General features: G+C 56.6%; 1 protein-coding gene across 1 annotated transcript; it reads left to right on the top strand.

Annotated features, from left to right (window-relative positions):
- Positions 1-374: 374 nt before the first annotated feature.
- Positions 375-24,098, top strand: RIPK4 (receptor interacting serine/threonine kinase 4). The gene is made up of 8 exons (XM_081077125.1): positions 375-586; positions 8,878-9,169; positions 13,693-13,841; positions 15,235-15,284; positions 17,465-17,623; positions 18,433-18,536; positions 19,849-20,110; positions 21,645-24,098. Exons 1-8 carry the CDS (start codon positions 405-407, stop codon positions 22,799-22,801), a joined length of 2,355 nt encoding a protein of 784 aa, XP_080933251.1. The 5' UTR covers positions 375-404; the 3' UTR covers positions 22,802-24,098.
- The last annotated feature ends 203 nt before the right edge of the window (positions 24,099-24,301 follow it).

The following is a 24,301-nucleotide window of genomic DNA, read 5'->3' as shown; positions in this document are numbered from 1 at the left end:
AACCTGCATGAGATCGGTGGATTGTATCAAAGTCAATATCGTGGTTGTAATGTACTTTTTTCTTGTTTTCTTTTTTTGAGTTTTGCGAAGTGATAGCGCTGGGGAAAACCTGGCAGTGGATTATTTCCTCCCATTGCACGCGACCCTACAATGCTCTAAGCACACCCACGCCCGCAGGGCAGCCGCCGCGCGCCGCGCCGGCCCTTCCCACGCCCTGCACACGCGGGGGAAAGCGCCGTGACCCCGCGCGTCCCCCAGGGGGTCTGCAGGGACCAGGATCCCGGGGCGGGGCCGGCGGAGGGCGGGGAGCGCCGCGGAAGTGACGTCGTGGGGCGGGCGCGCACCTGGGCACCTGGGCGGACGCGGCCGCCGCGGGCCGCTCAGGGTGCGGCGAGAGGAGCGCTATGGAGGGCGCCAACGGGAGCCCGTGGGCGCTGGGGCTGCTGCGCACCTTCGACGCGGGCGAGTTCACGGGCTGGGAGAAGGTCGGCTCGGGCGGCTTCGGGCAGGTGTACAAGGTGCGCCACGTCCACTGGAAGACGTGGCTCGCCATCAAGTGCTCCCCGAGCCTGCACGTCGACGACAGGTCGGTACCGGGCCGGGCCCGGGTCGGGGCGCTGGCGTTCGGGGGGTCCCCTTGTCACCGCTGGCCCCTGGAGGAGCCTCGGCGGGAAAGCCCAGCGCCAGGCGAGGCCATGAGGACCCCGGCGGGGTCCGCGCGGCGGGGACGCGGCGGCAGCTTGGGCGAGCTCCGGGGCCCCCTGCGCGCGCCGGCGGCGGCTCGTGGGGGACCCCTCGGGGGCCGCGTGTGCCCAAGACGTTGTCACGTGCCCACGGTGCTACCGGGCTGCCCGTGAGGCCTCGAGTCTTCAGGGTGGCGAGCTCGCCGCGCGCCCGGGACCCGCCCGGGACCCGCCGGGGCGCTGCGGTTTGCGCCCGGCTTAGGACAATTGCCGTGTGTGGATCTGGGCTTTGTGAGTTAGGTAGACTCCGTTCGACTTACTTAGTAATTTACGTCGGGGCACAAATTGGTGTAAGACGGCAATTATTTCGGTGGGAAGCCCCGGCGTGGCCCGGCCAGGCTTCCCCGGCGCCCTGGCACTGGCGCGTTGTGCGGCGGTGTTGGGGTGGGAGGAGGGTCTCGAGAAGCAGCTCTGTTGTTTTTCACCATTGGCGGTGGTGGTTTGATAACTTACATGCATGTGTCAATCGGACACGTTTCAATTACTTGTCCTTGGGTGACGTTGGCCTCTATGGGGAAGTTCTGTTGTGTGTGTCCGGTATGGAGATCCCCTCCCCCACTCGGGGACGAGCAGCTCCCTTTAAAGCCCGCCCAGCCTTTGCTGCCCGAGACCTGGCTTCTAGACCTTGGCTTGCTGAGTGATGGGGACCCTTTTCACTGCGTGACGCTCATGGGCGGGGTGGCTGTGTGTGTCCCCAGGACTAGGGTGCATTGAGGGCCGGCAGGGGCCTGCCCGGTGGGCATGAATGAGTAGGCTGGGGGAGAAGAGACCCCGGTGCACCCACGGTCTTTGTGTGTTCGTCTTGGCCTGGGAGGTCATACAGTCGATGGGTGGCTTTTTCTGGAAGCCTCGAAGCCAGTGTTTCTTGGCAGCGTCAGTACAGTGGTGACAAGTGTCATAAAAATATCGCTAACTCGAGGGTGAGATGCTGGGGAAGCTATGCAGGCTCTTCCCTCATTGTGCCACAGGTCCTGGGAACCGCTCAGGCCGGGAGGGGCGTTGTGGTTATTTTGATGAAATGCAAACCACTTTGAACACCGGCCAGTGGCTAGTTAGATCCTGAAAGGTGAGACCCTCGCCTTCCAGGGTCTTTAGGCCTTGGGGACTTTTGTCTGATGGAGCCTTCTGATCGGAGTGAGTTTTTTTCATCAGTGGAGGTTTTACCACCAGTTTCTTGTATGGGAAGAGCTAAGTAAACAAGCCGGTCCCCAGGCTGACTGACTCATCAGCCTCCATCCACAGAATCTGTTATTTCCCGTGACCGAGCCCTTGTTTCTTCGGTGGCCCAGCGGGAGGTAGGGTTTCTCCACTTGAGGCAGGTCACTTAGGCTCTTGCATAGCCTGGTTGAAAACTGTTTTGTCCTTTAACTGGAAGCCTTTCCTGCCCTGCCTGAGCTAGGCAGGTGGTGGCACGTACTGGGCGGCGAGGTCGAGGTCGGCATTTCCCAACAGGAAGCCACTCACCTCCTGTACTCCGCCAGCTGGGTAGAGCAGGCTGGAGTTCTGCCTTTGCAGCAGAGGTTGGGTTCTCCGGTGGAGAAGATGGTCAAAGCCCTGCTCTTGGCAAAGAAAACGCCTCTCGCTTACCTGTTGACTGGATCCAGCTTGAGCTCCTCCTTAGGCTGCGGTGCAGCAGGGGCTGGCGGCCCGCAGTCCTGTAGGGTTGCCACTAGACCTCAAAATAGTTTTTGCTACCCAACATAGGCAGGTTGGCCTCAGTGCTTTTTTCACACCTGCCTCCCACCCTACCTCACTATTTGCAAGCTGTTCCTGGAGTGGGAAATAGGACTTTGCGGGGGTTCCTGGGTGCAGCCCCCAGGCCTTTATGCCTCCGGGCTGTCTGGACTCGGCACCTCTAACCCCTGCTGAGGGGGCCTGGTGCTGGGTCGCAGCCTCCTCGGGCTCTGCCTGGGTGTGGTCTGATACTGCCTCTGTCCTCGGAGGGAGGGCCGGGAGAGACTGAGAAAAAAGACAGACCACTCCAGATAGGGGGTGGCAGGTTTAGTAAACAAGAGAACCAACTTACAGGCTTGTCTGGGGACCCAAGACAAGTGGTTTTCTGCACCTGCCCACCAAATCATAAAGGTTTATGGAGTCAGTCACGTGCCCTGGTCGTGAGGACCTTCCCCAACACTGGGCCTTTTCTTTCCCAGGGTGATCGGAGTCACTTTGCACCCTCCTCTTGTTACACCAGGACCCCCCCCCCCCCAGGTACAGGTGTGGGCCAGGCCAACTTTTGCTGGCTGCTTGTCTCTCCTTGTCTCCCTGCAGCTGCCCTGGCTCCAGCCTTTAGTGGCCCCTTAGCAACAGCAGGGCCTGGCCCCCAGCACCGTGGGGGGGGCTCCTCCAGCTGCAGGCTGCCCCAGGCCTTGTGAGCATACTTCCTTACGGGAAAGTGGGGGCTGTCCAGCCCCAGACACCCTGAGGGTCCCTGGGGGCAGGTGATACTCCTTATGGCTGACCTTCAGGGGTTTCTGGGGCCCTGGGTGGAGTGTTGCCATTAGGCCAGAAGAGGTGACTCCAAAGGCCCCCTTCTTCCAGCCCCAGCCCTTGGGCTAAAAGGAAGCCCTGAGTGACTGAGTGGCTGGCCGGGCGCCCGGCCAGCAGGTAATGCGCCATCGGCATGGCTCGTCGGGACGAGCCTGAGCAACCCTTGGGTCTGCAAATACACGACAATCCGACAAGCCCGTTTCTTGTCAGTTTTAAAAATAGCAGTGTGGGAACCCTCGCCGGCTCCCTGGGAACATAATTGGGTTTGTGCGTGGCGAGAAGGCCTCGCTGAGCGAGTCAGCTAGGGGGTGATTAAGCCTTTTCCTGCTGCCTTTTCCCGAATGTGGTTCCAAGCCTCTACCTCTGAGGGGCTCTTTGTTGCTGAGCACTGTTCACCTCCTCCATCCCGGCCCCTCTTCCATCCTTTCCTGTTTCTCCTCCTTCGTAGGGCCACCCTTTTCCAAAGTAAATGCTCCCAGAAAAGGAGAGGGAAGCCTTCGGCCAGTCCTTGGTCTCTGGCATTCCTCCTGACCGAGCCTGGAGGCTTCTCCAACGAGTGTCTCAGAAATAATCGATTGGTGTGACATTTCTGCTTTCTCTCACTGCGATGTCCTCCCTCGATAGGCTGGAGGATGCTTGGACCAGCCCTAAATGACCAAAAAAAAAAAAAAGAAAAAGGAATTAATGTTAAGCGCTATTGAGAAAGGATTTGTAACAAATTGAGCCCCAAATTGGTCCTGTTAATCCCCAGAGATTTTCCTACCCAGGACCAAAGCGGTCCTGGGGTTTGGGGGCACCCTCTCCATTCCTGCTGGTAACTGGAAGTCGCACCCCTCCCCCAGAAGATGTTTACAGGAGATTACAGAGGAGAAACCTGATGCCAGTCCTATTGAATTGTGCCTCCTGGTAGCTACGCTTTCAGCACGGCGGTTTTTAGGCAGTTTTGGGGCTCTTTTAATTAAGACGGATGTTCGTGCATTCCTGAGGCCGGAACTTCCCTCCTAACAGTGAAGATTGGATTTGATGATGATGGGACCATGTCCACATTGGCCCTCCACCCAGCCCTGCGGCTCTGGGACTGCTTTGCCAATCTCTCCTGGTTCTAAAATAACAATATAGTAATCATAGTAATAATCTACATTTCCTTTTGTGTTGTCAACATAAACCAGAAACGCTGCTATGAGGAAAAGTGTATTTAAAAAAAGTAATTGCCTTTGACGAAAACAAAAAATAATTGGTAGTTTCTTTCCGGAAAGGGGCACTTTTCTGTCTTTTTCCAGTGGCTCCCGAGAGGCCAAGTTCAGGCTTATTGAATTGCAAATACTGCCGAGGTTATCCGATCCGGGAAGGGCTGTGGCTGTTGCTTCCCGAAGCTGGAGGTGGCCCTTGGGGCCTCCCATTGGGGGGAGATGTTCTAGCCGGGTACCTCAGGAGCAACTGAACAATGGCTGAGAGGATGGGGTCACTTGGATTTGAGTGTTATGGTTACTAGAAGATAAGTGAACATTTTTTTTGTGCCGACCCTTCTGAACACAAGCAATGCTGGCGCTTAGGGGACGCTGGCCAACCCCGCTCCCAGCCCTGTGCCATGTGGTTGAACCTCCTCTCTTGCTGGGTGAGTGGGGAGGACCCCCCCCCCCACCTTGTCCCAGGGAGGTGTGGTGACAGACAGGGAGGGTCCTCTCTGATCTAAGGCATTTCTTAGTGAACTGCCACAAAGAAGATGGTTGGTCCCTGGAAACTGACTTATTTCCCAGGGTAGCTGGTTTTTCTTGACTAAATGTCCTGAGATGTGTGTCGTCCTGAGATATGTGTCAGCCGTGCAAGCTCCGCATTGATTCTAGAGAGGGTATGAGTTCTCAGAACATTCAAGCTGTGATTAGCTTCCTGGAGCTAACTGGCAGCGGTGGCCCTTTTGATTTATTTTTTTAACTGAGGTAAGTGTGGGGTCCCTGTTGGGTAGGAAGGGCCCAGGGTCAGGGAGAGCTGGAGGAACTGGCCGACTTCGTGCGGTGGGGAGGGAGGGCTGAGTGGGGAGGCAGAGGGGACCTGCCAGCGGCTGTTACAGTCGCTGACGGGCAGTCATCAGAAGTCACCTGAGTTTTACGCTTTAAGCCCTTTTGAAATGGAAGAAAACACTTGGTTTGCAGAGCGGCTCAGCGTCTGCCTTCCTGTGGTTGGCTGTGCTCTCAAAATCCTTATTTGTTACCAGTCGGGCTTGGAATGGAGGGCTCACTCACTCTCAAAATGTGTACTCAGCGTGGAGAAACGGTCTGCTTGGCGGCCAGCCTGGGAACGGCAGCACTATCCCTTCCCGAAAGCCTGCACCCCACATCCTGCAACGGAGGTGCAATGGGTGAAGTGCCCGGAGGGCGGGGTGGCCAGCCGGCCACTTGAAGGTCGCAGGTGCTCAGTGAGTGTTGTTAGTGGCAGTTTTGCTGGCCGCACACGATGACAAACCAGGCCTCCCTGGGAGGAGGAGAGAGGAGCAGGCCCCGCGGTGTCATTTTCTCTCCTCTTCTTAAATGACCGTCTTTGTTTTTGTTTTGAAACGACCCTTGACCTTCGCACCAGCCCTCCTAAAGGTGCCTGTCACACAGGGCTGGGGTCTGCCTCTGTGTCACCCCCAGGCTGCAGGCCTGGGCCCAGCACGGAACCTACACAGGTCCCACTGAAGTAGGGGAGCAGCTCAGCCTTGGCCAGGGACCCCCAGAGGCTCGCAGAGCACTCTTGTGGACATGATGCTCTCTGAATTGCTTGTGCAACCAGAGTGCTGAGGACTGAGTCCTGCAGAGCTTAACCTAGTTTTGTTTTGTGAGACATCTTTGTTCGCTCTGGATCCTGTTCCTCTCCTTTGTAAGGCCAGTGGGATTCTTCGCTCCTGAGTCTGGTAACAACCAAACTCTTGACCCCCCCCCACACACACCTCCCCTTCGTAAATGGGGAACCCCAGGAGATCAGGGTGGTGCTCTCTCTCCACATCCAGTCATCCAGCCCGGGACCCCCGCCTCCCTCCTGAGCCCTCGCCGCCCTTCCCCCACTCTAGTTAGGGACCCCTTCATTAAATCTCCCCTAGGGCCCTCTGTACCACCCCTACAAACTACTCAGGTTTTCAACCGCACTTTTTGTCTTGGTGATTTTTCATCTCCCCAAGAAGGCAAGCCTGGTGAAGGCAGCAAAAGGTCTCCTTTGTCATCACTTCTGATGTATAGACGTACTCAGTAAATATGTGTCAACCAATGAATTTTAATTAGCTATAGATGAAAACTCAAGTAAATGCCAGCAGTACTTCAGAGGCGATTCCAGGGGTAGAGGCTTAAGTTTGGTTGGAATGCGTTGGCTCCATACCAAGGGTCCTCAGACGTGGCGTCTGGCACTCCTGCCGGGTCCTCCTTTGCCTTGGGGACCATCCTGTGTGCAGCTCCCTGGCCCCCATCCCCTGGATTCCAGGTGCAGCCCCCAGTTGTGACAACCAAAATGTCTCCAGACAGTGCCCAGTGTCCCCTGGGGGCAGTCGCCCCCAGGTGAGAATCACTGGTCTACACCGAGCGGTCCTCTCCCTGACACCCACCGTGCAGCCCCCTGGAGGAGGCTCACATGGGCCTTGGCTGGCTCCCAGCTGCGGGGGCTGGACAGGTGGGCAGAGGGCCTGACATCCTGGCCAGGCCCCCTGGGCCCCAAATAGTAGGAGTGTCCCCAGTGAGAGCTGAATGCAGGTAGAGCGTGGGTGCTGCAGCCGCTGGTAAACTGTCATCTGGGCTCGCGGCCACCGCCTCCCTGGGCAATGTTTCCATAACTGTCAGGGCAGCCTGGGAGCATGTGGGCTCAGAGGAGGCTGATCAATGAGAAACCGACTGGCTCTGTTGGAGCGCTGTCCCATTTCTCACACAGGATTCTCCGGCAGGCTGGGAAGTGGGAGCAGGTCCAGGTGGGCAGGCAGGTGCGTCCAGGCCCCATACGGCGGTCAGCCTGTCCTGGGGTATGGGCACGGCTGCCCTGCTGGACTCTGCATTCTGGGGGAATCCCTGAGGTCGCCCCAGCCTGCTGCCTGCTCGGCTCTGTTCGGACACTGGTCTGCTCAGTTCCCAGCTCCTGCAGGGCATGTCTGAGCTTGTGGTTCTGGGCTTTTCCTTTAAAGGCTTATGAGAAAGCGGGTTCTCCAGCACCCACCTGGAACCCATTCTGGAGCAGGGCCTGGGAACCTGCATTTCAGCCCCCTTCCTGGGTGCTTTGTGCTGCGGCCTGGGAACTGCCAACCTAGGATCCTCGCGGGGTTTTGGCCTTTCTTCTCAGACTTTCACCCCAAATGCTAACACACACCTAAGCGCTGGGGCCTAGTCTGCAAATCCACAGGCTGCACCAGGAAGTGGCCTTAGACCAGGGGTTGCACACTTTCTTGAGAAGCTAGAGAGTAAATGTCGCAGGCTGTGCTGGCCGCAGGGGCCGTATGGTCACTGCTCGCCTCTCCTTTAGGTGTGAAAGCATGAATGCAGCCATGAGGCGGGGAGACCGTCTTCCAGTCAAAGTTTCCTTACAAAAACAGCGCTTTGGTGGTGCCTCAAAAGGTTAAACTTAGAACTACCACACGACCCAGCAGTTCACTCCTCGGTGTATATCCAAACAGGAAAGCAGGGGCGTGAACAGACCCCTGTGCACCCATTGTGCAGATTATAGCATTATTCACTGGAGCTTAAAGGTGAAAACAACCCGAGTGTTCATCAATAGGAACACACAAAATACGGTCCATGCACACAGCGAAATATTCAGCTGTGAAAAGAATGAAGTCTGGGTATATGTTACAACGTGGGTGGGCCTTGAAAACATGATTAGTGATATAGGCAGTCACTGAAAGGCAGATATACATGATGCCCCTTCTGTGGGGTCCCCAGAGTGGGCAGATTCATAGAGACAGGAAGTAGAAAAGCAGTTGGGGGGACGGCGCTGGGAGGAAGGCGCTTCAGTTGGATGGGGACAGAGGTTCCGGTGGGGACGATGAAAAAGTTGTGTGTGTAGATAGTGGGGATGGTGTCACAACACTGACTGTGTGAGGCTTTTGAATTGTACACGTATGAATGGTTCAATTATGTATTTTTTACTACAATTTAAAAAAGTTTTTCAAAGTGGCTCTCCGCCACTTTGTTAGACGCACGAGCCATTCATTGAAGCGTGGGGTTGGATTCAGGAGTAACTGGGCAGCTGGACGGTTGCCTTGAAAGAGGTGAATTGTGTTCTTCCGACAGATAATTCGTGACAGCGGTTAGTCCAACCTCAGCTTCTCTGCCCTGATCCCGAGAGCGGGACTCGGCACCAGCTTCCTCCCTCAGGCCCCAGGCACACGGCTCAGTGCTACCTGCGGGTTTTCAGGGATAGTTAGACTCTCTCCTCGTCACTAGTAACGACCCCACAATGCACAGGTGTGCTTGAACCGCTGTGACACCGGAGACTGGGCGGCCCAGAATTTGATCATGTGACGCGAAAGTGAGCTTTGTCTGTGTGTCCACGCGTGCGTGCTTGTACATACGTGTGCACGTGTCCTAGGGACTTTCTCAGTCCACGGACCTGGTTGCCTCATGGCCGATGTGCTTTGTGTGAGTAGCCGGGGGACCATTGCGTGCGTGCTTCTCATGTCCTTGAACTTTTCCAGGGAGCGCATGGAGCTTTTGGAGGAAGCCAAGAAGATGGAGATGGCCAAGTTCCGGTACATCCTGCCCGTGTACGGCATATGCCAAGAGCCCGTGGGCCTGGTCATGGAGTACATGGAGACGGGCTCCCTGGAGAAGCTGCTGGCCTCCGAGCCGCTGCCGTGGGACCTGCGCTTTCGGATCATCCACGAGACGGCGGTGGGCATGAACTTCCTGCACTGCATGTCCCCGCCTTTGCTCCACCTGGACCTCAAGCCCGCAAACATCCTTCTGGACGCCCACTACCACGTCAAGGTAGGGGCGTCCCCGTACGAGGACCGGCAGGTGGCCGGGGCGGGGCGTGTGGGAGGAGGGCAGTGGGGTGTGGTGTTGAGCAGAGAACGTTCGGGTCAGCGTGAGGCCGGAAGAGGACGTGGTTCTTCTGTGGGAATGCACTTGAAGCAGAGGCCTCTCCCAGCACAAGAGCTCCCAGAATCCCCAGTCTCGTCGGGGTTGGTGTAAACAGCACGACATGTGTGGCTGGAAAACGGGCTCTGTGGACATGGGTCACTCCCCAAGTCCTGGAGTTTGGGTCTGAATTCTGGGCATCCTGGAAACAAAGAGATGGTGGATTTGCGCTTTCAGGTTTTGTTGGATGTCTTAGGGTACTGGGTGCTAGGAATCGGGCCATGGGTCAGCCGTCCCAGTGTGGCCCTGGTAGGCTGTGTCCCCTTGATGGTTGTAAGGGCTGGGGCAGTGGGAACACGGGGGTGCTCTGAGATGGAGGCTGCCATGCCGTGGAGGGGGCCCCGAGGGGCTCACTCTGTTCTAGTAATGCAAGGCCGGCCTGTGAGGGCGTCTCTTTTTTGGGGATGAGTTTATAAAGCAGAAAAGCATAAGGAATAATATAATTGAAAACCAGGTGCTGGCCGCCGGGAATTGCAGTTAGGAGCTTCATCGCGTTTGTGTCGCTGACTGTCCTTTGCCAGGCCTTCCTTGCTGGGCTGTCCTGCTGCCACACTGGGGGTTTGGAGAGGGGGCACCCGTCATGGTTTCCCATGGTGATGCCCACACGCTCGGGGGCCCTGGGTTATCTGCTGGTCTTCAGGATGTGGTTGTCTCATCCCCTTCTCTTCTGCCTGTGCCTGAGCGAAAAGGACCCAAGAGGGGTGGCCCGATTCCCTTCCAGTTCATGCTGGGGACCGAGGGACTCGCCTGCGTGTCGGACGCTGTTGCTGCCCTGGCAGGACTGCTCCTTGTTGGCCCGAGGAGGATGAGGACCCGGAGTCAGTCCGGCCCTGCCCCCAGCTTCCTCTGGGCCTCAGTTTCCTCACCTGTGAAAGGAGAATGGGACTGAGTGCCACACACACGGCCACTCCCTGTGCCGGGACATTGCAGGAGGCACCCTAGTCCTGGCCGAGCTAGCCCCAGGCCCGGGAGAAATCTATTCTCACTTTGGACACTAATCACATGTTGTCCCTTAAGTAGGGGTCACTCAGTAATTAGAGTTTAGCAGAAGATGGAAGTACTTTCCTGTCCTGCTTCCTGGTGGTCGCTGGTGCTGGCCGCACAGGTGGACCCTGCCCCACGAGCACAACAGAGTTCTCACCAGGGTGTGTGGCACGTGGGCACCCAGAGCCTTTGCTCTCAAACTTGACTATATACAAGGAAGGGAAGGGAATGGCAGGTCCCTGCTGCGGGCCAGAAGCCCCGCCTGCAGGAGCTGCCCCCATTCAAAGTGACGGAGCCAGTGGACAGTGGCCTCCGGCTGCTGCTGAGCTGAGGCTCAGAGGGCTTAAATCATGGGCCAGTGTCACCCAAGTTGGGGTCAGGGTGTTGCCCTCTCTGGCTCTTCAGAGCCTCAGGCTGGAAAGCCTTCCTGTCGCGTTCAGGAGCGCTGCTGTAACAGAAGGCTGCTGGGAATGTGCTTTTCTTAGGGAGACGGCCGGTGGGCGCCTAGGTACCTGGACAGGTGTGTCTGCACAGGTCCCTTTGAGGTGTCAGTCATCTCAATGCATTCCCTTTCCACTCTCCTAACAGGTCGTGTGGAATGTCCTCCTTACATGCACAGCCCCCTCCGCCAGCTTGGGGGCAGCACCCTGTTGTTGTGAGGGGTCAGTGACAGTAAAGCGCCTGGCTAGGCGAGGGCCGGCACCGTGGGTGCTGGCACCTTTGTGGCTCATACATAGTCGTCTTTTCCACGCTGGGGTGCTGATGTGTGCCCAGGAATGGTCCCCGGGCTCGGTCCACATGGGCGCTCAGTGCTTGCTCAGTAAGGGGACGAGTGCTGTTGTCTGACTGGCTCACACCGAGGTCTCACTTTCCTAGAAGGTCACGTCTGCACTGGTTCTTGAGGGGCCTCCATGTGAGTTTTCTTCGCTCTCCTTCTAAGCACCTGACTTGGCAGGCCTGGCGCTTTCTGGCAGTTTAAGCAGTGGGTAAAAATTCCTTCAGGAACCCAGCAGCATGGCTGAGAAGGGAGCCGGGCAGAGCGTGCGTGGACTGGTGTCCGTGACAGGAAGTGAGGTGACGCTGAGGCACCCGCCAGCCTTCACCGGAGCGTCCTGAAAGGCCCGCGCGGCAGCTTCTGTGTGACTCCCCTCTTAATCAGTCGTGTTACTCACCTCACACAGCCCCAAACAAACAGAAAATGTATTTATATAACGTGTTTCTTTCATTCTCAGACATGGCTAATAGGGTGTGGAAGGCACTGGAGCCTTGTTTGAGGTCATCGATTGGCCACCGGATTTCTGGGCTCTTTTCAGTTTGGCGGTTATTTGTAGCCCTGAAGCTTTACTCTGGAATCCTGAAATCAGATCATACATTGTCAGCCCGTCCCCTTACCCTGAGCCCTTAAGACTCCCTCTTGTCCTTAGATGGGACGACGCAAAAGACAAATTTCACAGCGAGTGGCTACTTCACAAAGTATTAAAGACACTTAATATTAACGTAACACTTATATTCAATATGCTAAATAGTAGTGTTCAAATACTAATTTTAATGTATCGGTAGTAGGCCCACTTCGAGTTGAAGAGGAAATAGCGTAGTTTAAAATCTCAGGCTCACTTCTGGTCCAGTTTGCCCAGGTGAGACAGCATTCGGAGGGTTGTCCCGGGTCTCCAATGACCTCTGTCTAAGGCAGCACAGCCCCGACTGCGCCCTTCGACCCTCGTTAGTCTCCCTTGGTTGCTTTGCACAGGGCCCGCCCACTGTTGAGGGGCCGGGAAGCAGGTCCTGGGCAGGACCTGGGAGGAGAAACCCTGTGGGCAGAGGGTCAGCAGCCGACAGGCAGTTCTGGTTTCTGAGTTTGCATTTTGACACCAGAGCCTTTACACACAATTTATGCTTGTTTTCTTTTACCAAGTCCATTTTGAAGCAGCTGGCTATGTCTGAAAAGCATAGACATAAAGAGAAAAGGCTGCCAATGAGGCAGGGACACTGGGTGCCAGGGTGCTCATGTGGCCGCGAGCTGCTTTATGATCTGCAGGGTCCATGTGATTGCTTTATTCGGGAACTGGTGCTTTCCTTCCCAGAGGGGGCAGTTTCTGGAAGGCTAGGGAACGGACAGCTACCGGGGACCCAGGAATGGCCAGGCTGGCCTCCCTCGTGGACCCACACCCATCCTGGCCCAGCCTGACCACAGAAATGGAGGGCCAGGTCCATTTCTCCTGGCTTTCTTCCTGCCACCTTCCCGCAGATGTGGTCAGAGGTCCCTTGGAGGATTGAGTCTGCAGGCAGAGCTTCTCGCTGTCTTCAGCGATGATGACGCCAGGCCATTGGCTCATCTCGTGAGCTGGCATGGTGAGCCCAGAGTTAAGGCCTGACTCAGCCCCGTTGCCTATCGCTCCATAGGTGTGTTTGAGGAGGAGCCTGGAGTTAATTAGGATGTTGAAGGAGTCCATACGCCTTGAAGGAGAAGATAAAGGAAAAAAAATCCATTTTCCTCATGGATCCTGAGTCCCTTAATGCCAGTGCATGTGGCCTGGTCCCACACACAGTGTTTCGGTGACTTCCAGGTGGGGGCCTGGAGGACAGCTGGTGTCTCTTGCCCCCAGGAATCTGTGTGACATCACTTCCCCCACTGTGGGTGTCCGAGCCATGAACTGTCAGGACTCCTTTGTTCAAAGGAGTTGGGGAGGGGGAAGGGAGGCCTGGCAGGGCCTGAGTAGCTGGGGTCCCGGTGCTCTCCAGGCTGCAAACCCCATGTGTATCGGACCTTTATTTGGGTGTCACGTACTTGGTGAAGGAGGTAGCAAGTGTCTGCTGATCACAGAACGTTCCAAGTGGAGGACAAGGCTGCATGGCGTGTTTTGCTTGCTTTAAAGGGCTTCTGAAGGTGCAGTTCCCTTTAAAGGACTTGCTGCCACTTGCCCGCCTGCCCAGCTGGCACAGTTGCATAACTGGATTGCCTTAGCGCTGGGCCTGGCAGGCCTCACTTCTCACATGGCGTCTGAAAGCCCGGAAACGCCAGGCGTTGCTTTTTCCCTTTCCACCGACGCAGGCTGTCAGCCACAGTGGCCAGCACGGCAGTGATCCCTCTGGATTCCTCTCACAGCACACTCGTCCCTAAAGTGTAATCTTTGCCCCCCCATCCATCACGTTCTTCATGGCTCCAGACCTGGCTCCTCCTCAGCCACGTGCCCACCTGCCCAGGGGAGCACAGGTCACGGCTCTCAGAGGTGGTTCCTGACTGTGGTGTACCACCTTCTAGTGGTCCACACCATCCGGGGTTGCAGGGGGATGTTGACCAGGCATCTGAAATGGCAGCCCAGGTGCCATGCTCCACAGGGCGCCCTCCAGGAAGCTCGCCGAGCCTCCTTCCAATTGCTCTGTTACAGATTTCCGACTTCGGGCTGGCCAAGTGCCACGGACTGTCCCACTCACACGACCTCAGCATGGATGGCCTGTTTGGCACCATCGCCTACCTCCCTCCAGAGCGCATTCGAGAGAAGAGCCGGCTCTTTGACACCAAGCACGATGTGTACAGGTGTGTATAGGTGTGCAGCCCCCAGGGCTCTGCGCCCCGAGTCTTCATGCTCTGACAGGCAGTTTTCCCAGAGGCTTCTGCTACCATCAGCTAGGAGGTCCGTCCAAATGAAAGGGTTTGAGGTTTTCAGCCAGTGGGTAGAGGCTGCCCCAGGTACGCAGGACACAGTTATCTCCTGTGAGAGCTGCCCATGAAGGGGGGACGATCTGAATGGCTGGTGCCACTAGGGCCAGTTATGTAACCAGACCGGCAGCCTCCACACTGTAAAAGCTTGGGCGTTTTTATAAAGCGTGGGTTTTATAGCTTGTCTGCTGAGAGCGCCTGCTGCTTTAAGTGGTCTGTGTGTCCATATCCAGTCCCGTGTGGCCCAGCAGCTCGTACCTCCTCAGAGGAGCACAGACAGCTGTGGGGTGTCAGTGGGAGTTAGCACTAGAGGACAGTCCCCAGTCATTGGTGCCTGCCTTTTCTAAATTGTAAAGGTCTCAATCACAGACTTCCTGGAGAAGAAGAGAGGGCGGGAAGGTGTGCACAGGCTCTGAGTCCCCTCATTGTAGTTCTGGTCTCCGAGCAGTGACTGTGACCCTCCCTGAGCCCCGAGCACTGGCGCTGGCGCTTTTCCTTTTGTCATTGCCACCACCAGGCCGACTGGTTTGACAATAACCATCGTGCATGTGCTTAGTGAGGGGTGCTCGTCACAGCTTGTAGAGTTTGGGGAGAATAGGATTCTCTGTTTATTTTGGTGTGGAGAGTCTGAACGTTTGAACTTGCAGATTACAATTATTTTTCGATGGAGAGTTCTTGGGCTGTAAACAGCCGCGACAGGATGTTGGCTCACCATTTGGACCTCCTGCTTTTGTTTTTTAAAAAATTTATCAGATTGAGTTCTTTTTTTTGATGTATACAGAATAATTTTATATATTACATATATATCATCTCCAGCAACCAAAAACGGGCTCTGGGAAGCTCCGCTGGATTGCCAGCATGTTTTCCGGGGCTCTGTCCAGCTCAGACGGCCTCTCGGCGGGCAAGTTACCCACAAGGCCCAGAGCTGCTGTCAGCATGTGACGCCCGGTGCTTGCAGGAAGGTGGTGGAGAATTCAGCCAACGTGGGCCCCTCTACCCATGAGCTGACAATGGCCCTTCTTTTGGGGGCTCCCTGGTGCTCTTGGAACTCACAGCTTAGTTGGCAGGGTTTCGTCCATTGTTTAACAACGGAGCTATCATGTTGCTGACGTGTTCCACAATTGTTTGTTCATGAGAAGAATGTTGCTGTTATCTCTCCCTCTGATGTGACGACTTTTGGGGGGGGGCAGCTTTAAGCGTGTCGCTGTGAGAGCTTTTGGCTTTATCTGAGGGTCTGGCTCACACACTGACCTGCCTGGTTTCCTTCCAGTTTCGCCATCGTGATCTGGGGGGTGCTGACGCAGAAGAAGCCGTTTGCAGGTGAGTGGACTCGTCTCGGGCATGGTGACGGGAACAGTGAGGGTCACTCTTCATGGTCCTATTCTGCTTAAGTAGTGCCTGTACCCCCCATTCCCCTGGGGGGACGGGGGCTGCTCTGTCCTGCCCAGGAGGTCGGCACACAGACCCACGGCCCACCTTACCGCCGCTGGGCCTCTGCCCACAAAGCGCCCTTGCCGTGTGATTTACATACAGGAACAGCCACTGAAGGGCTCTGGTCAGTGGGCTTTTTTAAGGTGTCAGCTAATTCCTCTGTGTGCGTCTGTGACAGAAGACACGTAACACGGAATTGACCGTTTTAGCTAAGTATGCAGTTCAGTAGCATCACCACCACTATCTAGTTCCAGAATGTTCCCCCGGAAAGGAACTCCCGTACCCACTGTGGTCATTTCCCGTCCCCCACCGACTACTAATCTGCTTTCTGTCTCTGGATTTGCCTGTTGTTTCCAATTGGTTTTTTTTTTTTAATTTGGTGGTAATTTTCTAATTTTTAATTGTAATTGTAAACTACACATAAAATTACCATCGTAAGCGTTTCTAAGTGTGTAGTTTTAGTCGTGTGAAGCACACTCATAGGTTATCAGTTCCAGAATCGGTGAGTGGGTTTTGACACAAGTGGGTACACCCAGGTCACCACTACCCGCCCCAGAGATGTGGCCTTTCTTCCAACCACGATTCTGGCTTCTGTCCTCAGAGTTTTGTACCTTGACTCGAGACTGAAACTTACCGTGAAAGTCATGTACCTTTTTGTTTCAGAGGACAAAGGTTCCTTTTCCTCCGCAGGCACCTGTGGGCTATTCACAGTATTCTGTGGCTTGACCAGAAATACCTAAACACTCAAGTCAGAGTCGACGTGTGGCCCCAGGTCTGTGAGTCCTGCTGGCTGAGACACAGACGAGGCCGGTGTAGGTCCTGTCCATATGTCTTCCCACCCATCACCCGGTCTCCCTCCTTTCCTCCTCCTCCATGGAGGTCCATGGTCTGGGCTTTTTTTAGCTTACCAGTCTGCCATGAAATGATCTCATGGACGCAACACCCAGGGTCAGGCAGATCAAGAACAGAGGTCTACGTGGTCTGTTGCTTGGTAGATAGGGGAGCTCAAGTTGCAGGAGCAGAGGGCTTCCTGTGAACTGTTTCCATCCACATTTGGCAGTAGAAAGTCCTCCAGGTGTTCAATTTACTTTTGTTTTATCTGGAGGGCCTGTTGGGTTTTTGGAAGTGCGAGTTCTCATGGAAATAATGTGTAGATACCTAAGAGAGTTATTGCACAAGATTTAACGGGAAAGTGGAACAAAACATCAGAGTAGAATCCTGGCAGCTGTCGGTGACTTTGGGCCAATTTCCCACACCTGCTGATGTGCATTCGCTGCCTCCAGACGGCAGAGCTCCCCGTGGGTGTGCTGGGAACTGTAGGGGTGGGAGGGCTGGCTGGTGGGAACAAGGCGCATGGAGTCAGCTTGATGGGCAGTGTGGTCTTAGGCTGAGCAGAGGGAAAATCTGGCCCAGAGGGTTAACTTGGGGCCCCTCAGTCTGTGACCAGGATGATCTTATGATAATGTGCCCATGCGTATTTCTGAAGGAGGTTGGAAAGAGGATGGACAGGTGGGGCCCCATGTTATGAATTTTGGGGAGGAGGCCGGAGTCCTGGCCGGCCCACTGCAGAGGCCAGCGAGGTCCTGTGTTTTAGAACAGGAATTGGATTTCATGGAGGTTTCTGTCTTCGGAGGGAGATTTGGGTGCACTTGGGGGCTGGGTGACGAGACTCCAGGATTTCTACATTTGCCTCTCTTTGGTGGGCACGGGCCAATTTAAAACATGTCTCGTCAGATGTTTTTCTCCTTTGAACTCGCTTTTCCTTTGAGTCCGGTGCCCAGAAAGATGTGCTGTGTGATATAACACATGGATTCCGTTTGATGGCTCATAGGTGGTTTCTAAAACCTGGAAGGTAGGGAGCAGACGTGCCCTGTGAAGATAAGGCTTCACAAAAGCTGTGTGCTTTGAAAAGGAAGTCTCATGGTGCCTGGGCCTCGGCGTGGGGGGTGCGGGGCTGCAGCCCGAAGGCTCATCCCAGCACTTTCCCGCAGTTGTGTTTCCTCCTGAAGAGGAGGAATCCGGCTCCAGCCCTGCAGAGCTGCCCTGACTTGTGCACCTTTCCTTTGCAGATGAGAAAAACATCCTGCACATAATGGTGAAAGTCGTGAAGGGCTACCGCCCTGAGTTGCCGCCCGTCTGCAGAGCCAGGCCACGCGCCTGCAGTAACCTCCTGCGCCTCCTGCAGAGGTGCTGGCACGGGGACCCGCGTCAACGGCCCACCTTCCAAGGTGAGTGCCTGGAGAGGGCTCCCAGTCGGGTCTCCCAAACGTTGCTACGTGGCCCATCTGCTGGTATCACAGGAGAGAGCCGATGAGATGACCAGGACGGGGTCAGGGGGCAGGCCCAGGTGGGGAAGGCTGTGCGGAGACAGGCGAGCCTGGTGGGAACGGCTTGGCCACCATGCCTGCCTGTGGCCCTCGCACGCAGGGCCCGCCTGGGTGGGTGGAGCTGCAAGGTCGGCTCCAGCCATCCACCCCAAGCTCTGGCCCCGGCCTGGGCTCGCTGCCCTGAGGAACCTGGACTTGGTGTCTCAGGTTCACACAGTGCCACATCTTTTAGGGACGGGGTGACTGCTGGCCTAAGGCTTTCTTTGCATTTTTCTTGGGGTCTTATCCCTGGGGACCTGGTGTGCCATTTGGTCTGGAGAGTGATCCTGATGGAAGTGAAACGGATCACTGCATTTAAAACAGGGGACAACATGGATGAGGTGGGGGCCTCACGTGCCGGTGCTCGCAGCCCTGACCATGGGGGGTATGCCGTTGGGGCTCCCTCAGAGGAAGACTTCTTTGGGAAATGAACCCCGAGGTTCCTACTTGAATCTGGCAAGACCCTGCAAAGAGTTGCTGATGGGAGACCCCGGGGGTCGCCTGTGAGCTCCTTTCGCTGGGGGGGGACATCGCAGTGCTGACCACGTCCTTGAGTTGTAGACACTTTGGGGTGTCGCCTCTTCTACCCCGCCTAAGATGGCACGCTTAGGTAGAGCGTGTGCGGAAGTCATTGTCCAAGTGACAGGCCCTTTTGGTTTTCTCCCCAAAAGAAATTACTTCTGAGACCGAAGATCTGTGTGATAAACCCGACGAGGAGGTGAAAGAGTCCGCCCAGGACCTAGATGTGAAAGACCGCCCGGAGCCCAAGAGCGAGGTACAGGCCGGGCTCCCTTTGTGCTGGGCTGGGGTTTCCCAACCCGAGGCCTCCTTTCTGCAAACTCCCCGCCAACCCGGCCCCGTGCTAAGGCTCAGCCTGCGCTCTGAGCCACGTCCCGTGCCAGTTGGCCAGGGACTCCTGCAGTCAGTGGCAGGATGTACCCGTCCCCCCTCCTGTTTGTGGTTGCAGTTGAACAGTGTGGACCCATGGGTGACACTAAAAAGCCACCAGGTGGATGCTCTTTGAACCAGGGACATGGAAGGCCGCTGCTGAGTCCAGTTGGGGGAGGGGCCCTGGGTCCTGAGGGGAGGGGGTAGTCTTTGCGCCCCTGGCTTGGGATCGTCTCATAAATGATTTGTTCAGTGAGTGCCGCGTGGGTTATGTAAGATGTGCTAAGAAACTCCAGATGCCTGGCTAACTGAATCCAGTAATAAGCCTTGTACAGTGAAGCCTGGTAACTAACTTTATAATGTGTTATCTGGTATTGGGCAGCTCACATCGGCCGTTGCTGTGAGGCTGGGTGATAAGTGCACATTTCTGGAGCTCCCACTGTCTGAATAGAGGGGTGTGTCCATGAGGTCAGGGTGCAGAAGTGCCCTGGGGAGGTGAACTGCCCCTGATAAGGAAAAGAAAGGTACCCAACGAGTGGGTGTGACTCATTGCACCAAAGCACCAATCAGAGCCGATCAGCAGTTCCTGAGAAGAGGGAGAATTTGGGGTCAGGTGGGCGAGGATCGGGAAGAGGCCTGAGTCACCGTCAGACTCTCATCACCACCAGACATCTGCCTTCCTCGCTGCCTGTCAGGGGAGGCCCTCTCAAGGATTGGGTCACATGCTGTCCCTGTAGCTGTGACAACCCCCTGCTCTTGCCCACACACAGCTCCAAGCCACGCGTGCACAGCTCAGAGGAGAGCCCACCCGTTGTAGGCAGTGGGGGCGGGACCCCAGCCCCAGGATCCCCTCCGTCCTTTGTTTCTTGCCATGCTGACCTGTTGTGGGGACTCGGCCCAGCACTGAGTTTCCCGCTCTCGCAGCCTGTCCGCATTCTGCCTCCCATCCGGGTAACATGCCTGCCATGCGCTGAGCAGGTGGGGCCCAGGGCAGCGTGCTGCCAGACTTGCAGTTTTTTATCAAGTGGGTCTTTCTGCCTGGGGGCCCCAGCGCAGTGTCGTTGGGCTCGTGGCTGCCATGCTGTGCATGTGGTACCGGGTAACTCCTGCCTGCTGGACTGGGGACCACGGGTGCCTTTCCCTCCGTGTCTGTGTGCTGTGCATGGAGCCTCATCCACCCCCTCTGCCCGTCCTCGCAGGCGCCCGTGTCCACGCCCCTCAAGCGAGCCTCGGCCCCGGCCCTCGATAAGGACTACAGCCTTTCCGAGCTGCTGTCCCAGCTGGACTCGGGCATTTCCCAGACGCTCGAGGGCCCGGATGAGCTCAGCCGCAGCTCCTCCGAATCCAAGCTCCCGTCAGCCAACAGTGGCAAGAGGCTGTCGGGGGTGTCCTCGGTCGATTCTGCCTTCTCCTCCAGGGGGTCGCTGTCCCTGTCTTTCGAGCGGGAGCCTTCAACGGGCGGTGAGTGGAGGCCTCCGTGCCCTGGGAAACTGCGGGCGTGATTACGGGCTGGTGGCGGGCAGGGTGTGGGGACGTCTATGAGCAAGCGGAGAAAAGAATGAGGCGTCCAGGTTCTTGACCTGACAATAATTCTTTGTTTTCTCCATCCCTTCACTAATTGGTCTTGGGTGTCAGTAGCATGGTTGGTGTACTGAGCCCAAATCCAGAGATGAGTGCTGGCCGAGCAGGTGACACTAAGTGTTAATGGCTAGGAACCTGCCTGTGCCGGAGGGTCTCACTGTGGTAATGCTGGTGCAGGGTGTGACCTAAGGTTTGCAGGATGGAAAACCCAGGGGATGACTCGAGACCCACACTCTTTTATAGAGGCTGGCCCTGCGCCCCTTTGTGGGTGCCAGGTAAACACCCCCACACATTCTCCTTAGAGGTTCTCACACCCTACCTGTTGGAGGGGCCCTTCTCAGTTAGCTCATCTTATCTTTCCATGTTAATTTTGACGGGCTTTTTGTTTAAGTAGGTGCTTTCCCTGCCCCTGCCCCTGCCCCATGTGCTGGTCCCTGGGTGTGGTGCTCACTAAAGAGCCCTTGCTGCCACCTGTGCCAGAGGGTTGACCCCAGGTGTGGGGGCTGGGGGAGTTCCTGGTAGATAGGGCAATTCCTCCTGGAAGGGAGGACTTTTCCTGGGTGCTGTGGGCCTCCTGGGATTTTCAGAGTGGAATCTTCGGGGCAAAAGAGGGCATTTGGGGTTGAGAAAATGTCTTACAAAGACGCAGAGTTGAGGGAGGCCCAGCTGGACAGGCTGGCTGCAGGTACGCAGCGGTGGTGAGGTTGAAAAGGAAAGAAATACCTGTTTCCTGTGGAGAGAGCTCCCGGTCCGATGCTCTCAAACGGCTCCTGTCTTCACGCTCAGGGAGGATCAGTTACTGGTGCCCCCAGATCTCAGTGTTCAAACACCGAGTCTGGACTGAGGTCCCCATTTTCTTGCCCCCCTGTGCGGGATCCCGTGAGCATGTTTCTAGTGAGGAGTCTTCCGTGGTGCGAGGCAGAACTCCAGATAATGTAGAGGTGCTTTTACGTTACGTGGGACCTCTTCATGATGAATCATGAGTCCTGAGCAACACAAGACGCCACTCAGAGGCTGGGCTGGGAGCAGGCCGGCGGGCCCTGCGGGGGGGTCCCTGGGGTGGGGGCTCCTGCCTCCCGCCCTCCTTCCTCGTAGCAGTCACTGCCATGTCTGGGCTGCAGCACGCAGGGGCCTGAGTTTCCCATCCATTATCTAATCATGACCCTACAGGATGGGTTTGTATTTTGGAAGTTGACAAAAGAGCCCCTTGGAGACATTTAACTAACCTGCCCAGGGTCTCCGCACTAGATCTAAAATTAAATCAGCAGGGACAACACGACACGTAAGCAAGCGTTCAGGTAAATCACCTGGAGACCATGGGGAGGTGTGGGCAACCTCAGGACCCCATGCTGGCCTTGGGAGAAGCCTGGGGGCCGGCCGTCTCAGGTGACCCTCGCGTCTGCTGTCCCCGCAGATCTTGGCACCACAGACGTCCAGAAGAAGAAGCTTGTGGACGCTGTGGTGAGTGGGGACACCAGCCGGCTCATGAAGATCCTGCAGCCCCAGGACGTCGACCTGGTCCTGGACAGCGGCACCAGCCTCCTGCACCTGGCCGTGGAGGCCGGGCAGGAGGAGTGTGTCAAGTGGCTCCTCCTCAATAACGCCAACCCCAACCTGACCAACAGGAAGGGCTCCACGCCGCTGCACGTGGCCGTGGAGAAGAGGGTGCGGGGCATCGTGGAGCTCCTGCTGGCGCGGAAGATCAGTGTCAACGCGACGGACGAGGACCAGTGGACTGCCCTCCACTTCGCCGCCCAGAACGGGGATGAGTGCAGCACGCGGCTGCTGCTGGAGAAGAACGCCTCGGTCGACGCCGTGGACTTCGAGGGCCGCACGCCCCTGCACGTGGCCTGCCAGCACGGGCAGGAGAGCGTGGTGCGGATCCTGCTGCGCCGAGGCGTGGACGTGGGCCTGCCGGGGAAGGACGCCTGGCTGCCGCTGCACTACGCCGCCTGGCAGGGCCACCTGCCCATCGTCAAGCTGCTGGCCAAGCAGCCAGGGGTGAGCGTGAACGCCCAGACGCTGGACGGGAGGACGCCGCTGCACCTGGCCGCCCAGCGAGGGCACTACCGCGTGGCCCGCGTCCTCATCGACCTGCACGCCGACGTCGATGTCTGCAGTGGACTCGCGCAGACGCCCCTGCACGTGGCCGCGGAGACGGGCCACACGAGCACCGCCAGGCTCCTGCTGCACCGTGGCGCCAGCCGGGAGGTGGTGACGGCGGAGGGCTACACCGCCCTGCACCTGGCATCCCGCAACGGGCACCTGGCCACCGTGAAGCTGCTGGTGGAGGAGAGGGCCGACGTGGTGGCTCGGGGGCCCCGGAACCAGACGGCGCTGCACCTGGCCGCTGCCGGCGGGCACACTGAGGTGGTGGAGGAGCTGGTGAGCGCCGACGTGCTCGACCTGTCGGATGAGCAGGGGCTCAGCGCGCTGCACCTGGCCGCCCACGGCCGACACGCCAAGACCGTGGAGACGCTGCTCAGGCACGGGGCCCACGTCAACCTGCAGAGCCTGAAGTTCCAGGGTACCCACGGCCCCGCCGCCCTGCTCCGGCGAAGCAAGACCTAGCTCGCTGCCCTTGGAGACCGGGGCCCAAGTGGGGTCTTGTCCCATTGTTGCGTCCCACCGTGGGGACAAAGCGATCCCGTGGTGGTGAGCTCCCCTCACCTTGATGGCCTGGTGGCAAGTGACCGACCAGGCCACCAAGAGGCAGGTGGCTGCTGAGCCTTGATTCATGCCGGAGTCTGCCTGAGTGTGTGGTTACGAGGCGCTTGACACTCCCACCCATCACGCGCCTGGTGTCAGAGGGACGATGGTCAGAATCATTTCGTCGTGCTCTTGGTCCTGGTGGGGGTCCCTCCAAGGCGGTCACTGGCGTGATGGAGCCCACCCTGGCCTGAGCTGAGGCCCCAGAGCACCCAGTCTGGGGAGGCAGGAGCCGGAGGAGCTGTGCCTTCTGGTGTCCTTTGCAGCGGCAGGCAAAGCAGCCTGCTTCGGAATGTTTTACTGGAATTCTTGTTTTATAGAATATTGTCCGTAGGTGAACACAGTATCAACTGTTGCTTTAAATCGCTTAAAAATGTTCCTATCATTGGATAGTCTAGTCTGTGAGGAATGTGTAGAAAGTAATAGGTGGGTTTTTAAACAAAACAGTGATCTCACCAGCTCTTCCATCCCCAGACCTGCCATCCCGTCGGTCCTTGTGGGGACCGCACTCACCTCCCAACCATGCCACTTGCTCTCATTCATTTCTTACTGCATAAAATGTGTCTGGACTGTAGAGCCAAGTGTCTATGTCATTAAAATTCTCCCAGATAGCCTCAGTTCTGGACTGGAAACAGTATTACCTAGTTGGACGTACTCCTGTACTTATCAGTTCCTTTCCAGTGTTGACCTGCAGTAAAGTGGTTGTCGGTGTGCAGTGCTGCCGTTTTGGGGTCTCTGGGGTGCTTTCTGCCCGACTTCACAACAGGCTATGTGTGCAGCTCCCAAGGCGGCCCCAGGACACCACTGCACACTCGTGGCTGTAAAAGATGCAGTTATCTCGCCCCTTCTATCATTGTCACACATGTCCCATGTGCCCCCCCAATACTGTTCTTAGAGTAAGTTTGCTGCAGGAGGTGGCCCTGTTTGCAAACATGCCCTGTGGTGTATGATACAGAGATTGATGTTAATATACCATGTATGTTAATATGAATCTGTGGGCAGGATACTTCTTTTCTATGACAGGAAATATCCAGACTGCTTAGAACTGGCTATGTTTTAATAGGCCTCATGCTTTTGCTGGTATGCTACTGTTGTATGGAATGCGTGAAAGACGAGTTCTGTCTGATGTAAATAAAGCTACGTACTCTTCTACTTTTTTGAAGTCAGTGGGACTAGTTTTTGTTATAAATAAGCTCAAATAATCGGCTCTCTGAAAACCAAATTTGAGGCAGTCATGCGTGGTGTGAAGATGCCCTTCCAGAAGGTGGTCCTCGCACACTGAATTAGCCCGTGACATGAGGGTACAGCGAGGGGGAAGGGCGGACCGCGCTTCCTGCCCCTTAGCCTGGGCCCTTCCACACA

The sequence above is a fragment of the Rhinolophus hipposideros genome (assembly GCF_964194185.1).
Source record: "Rhinolophus hipposideros genome assembly, chromosome: 2".
Classification (NCBI taxonomy): domain Eukaryota; kingdom Metazoa; phylum Chordata; class Mammalia; order Chiroptera; family Rhinolophidae; genus Rhinolophus; species Rhinolophus hipposideros.
This window is presented reverse-complemented; position numbering and strand designations above follow the sequence as displayed.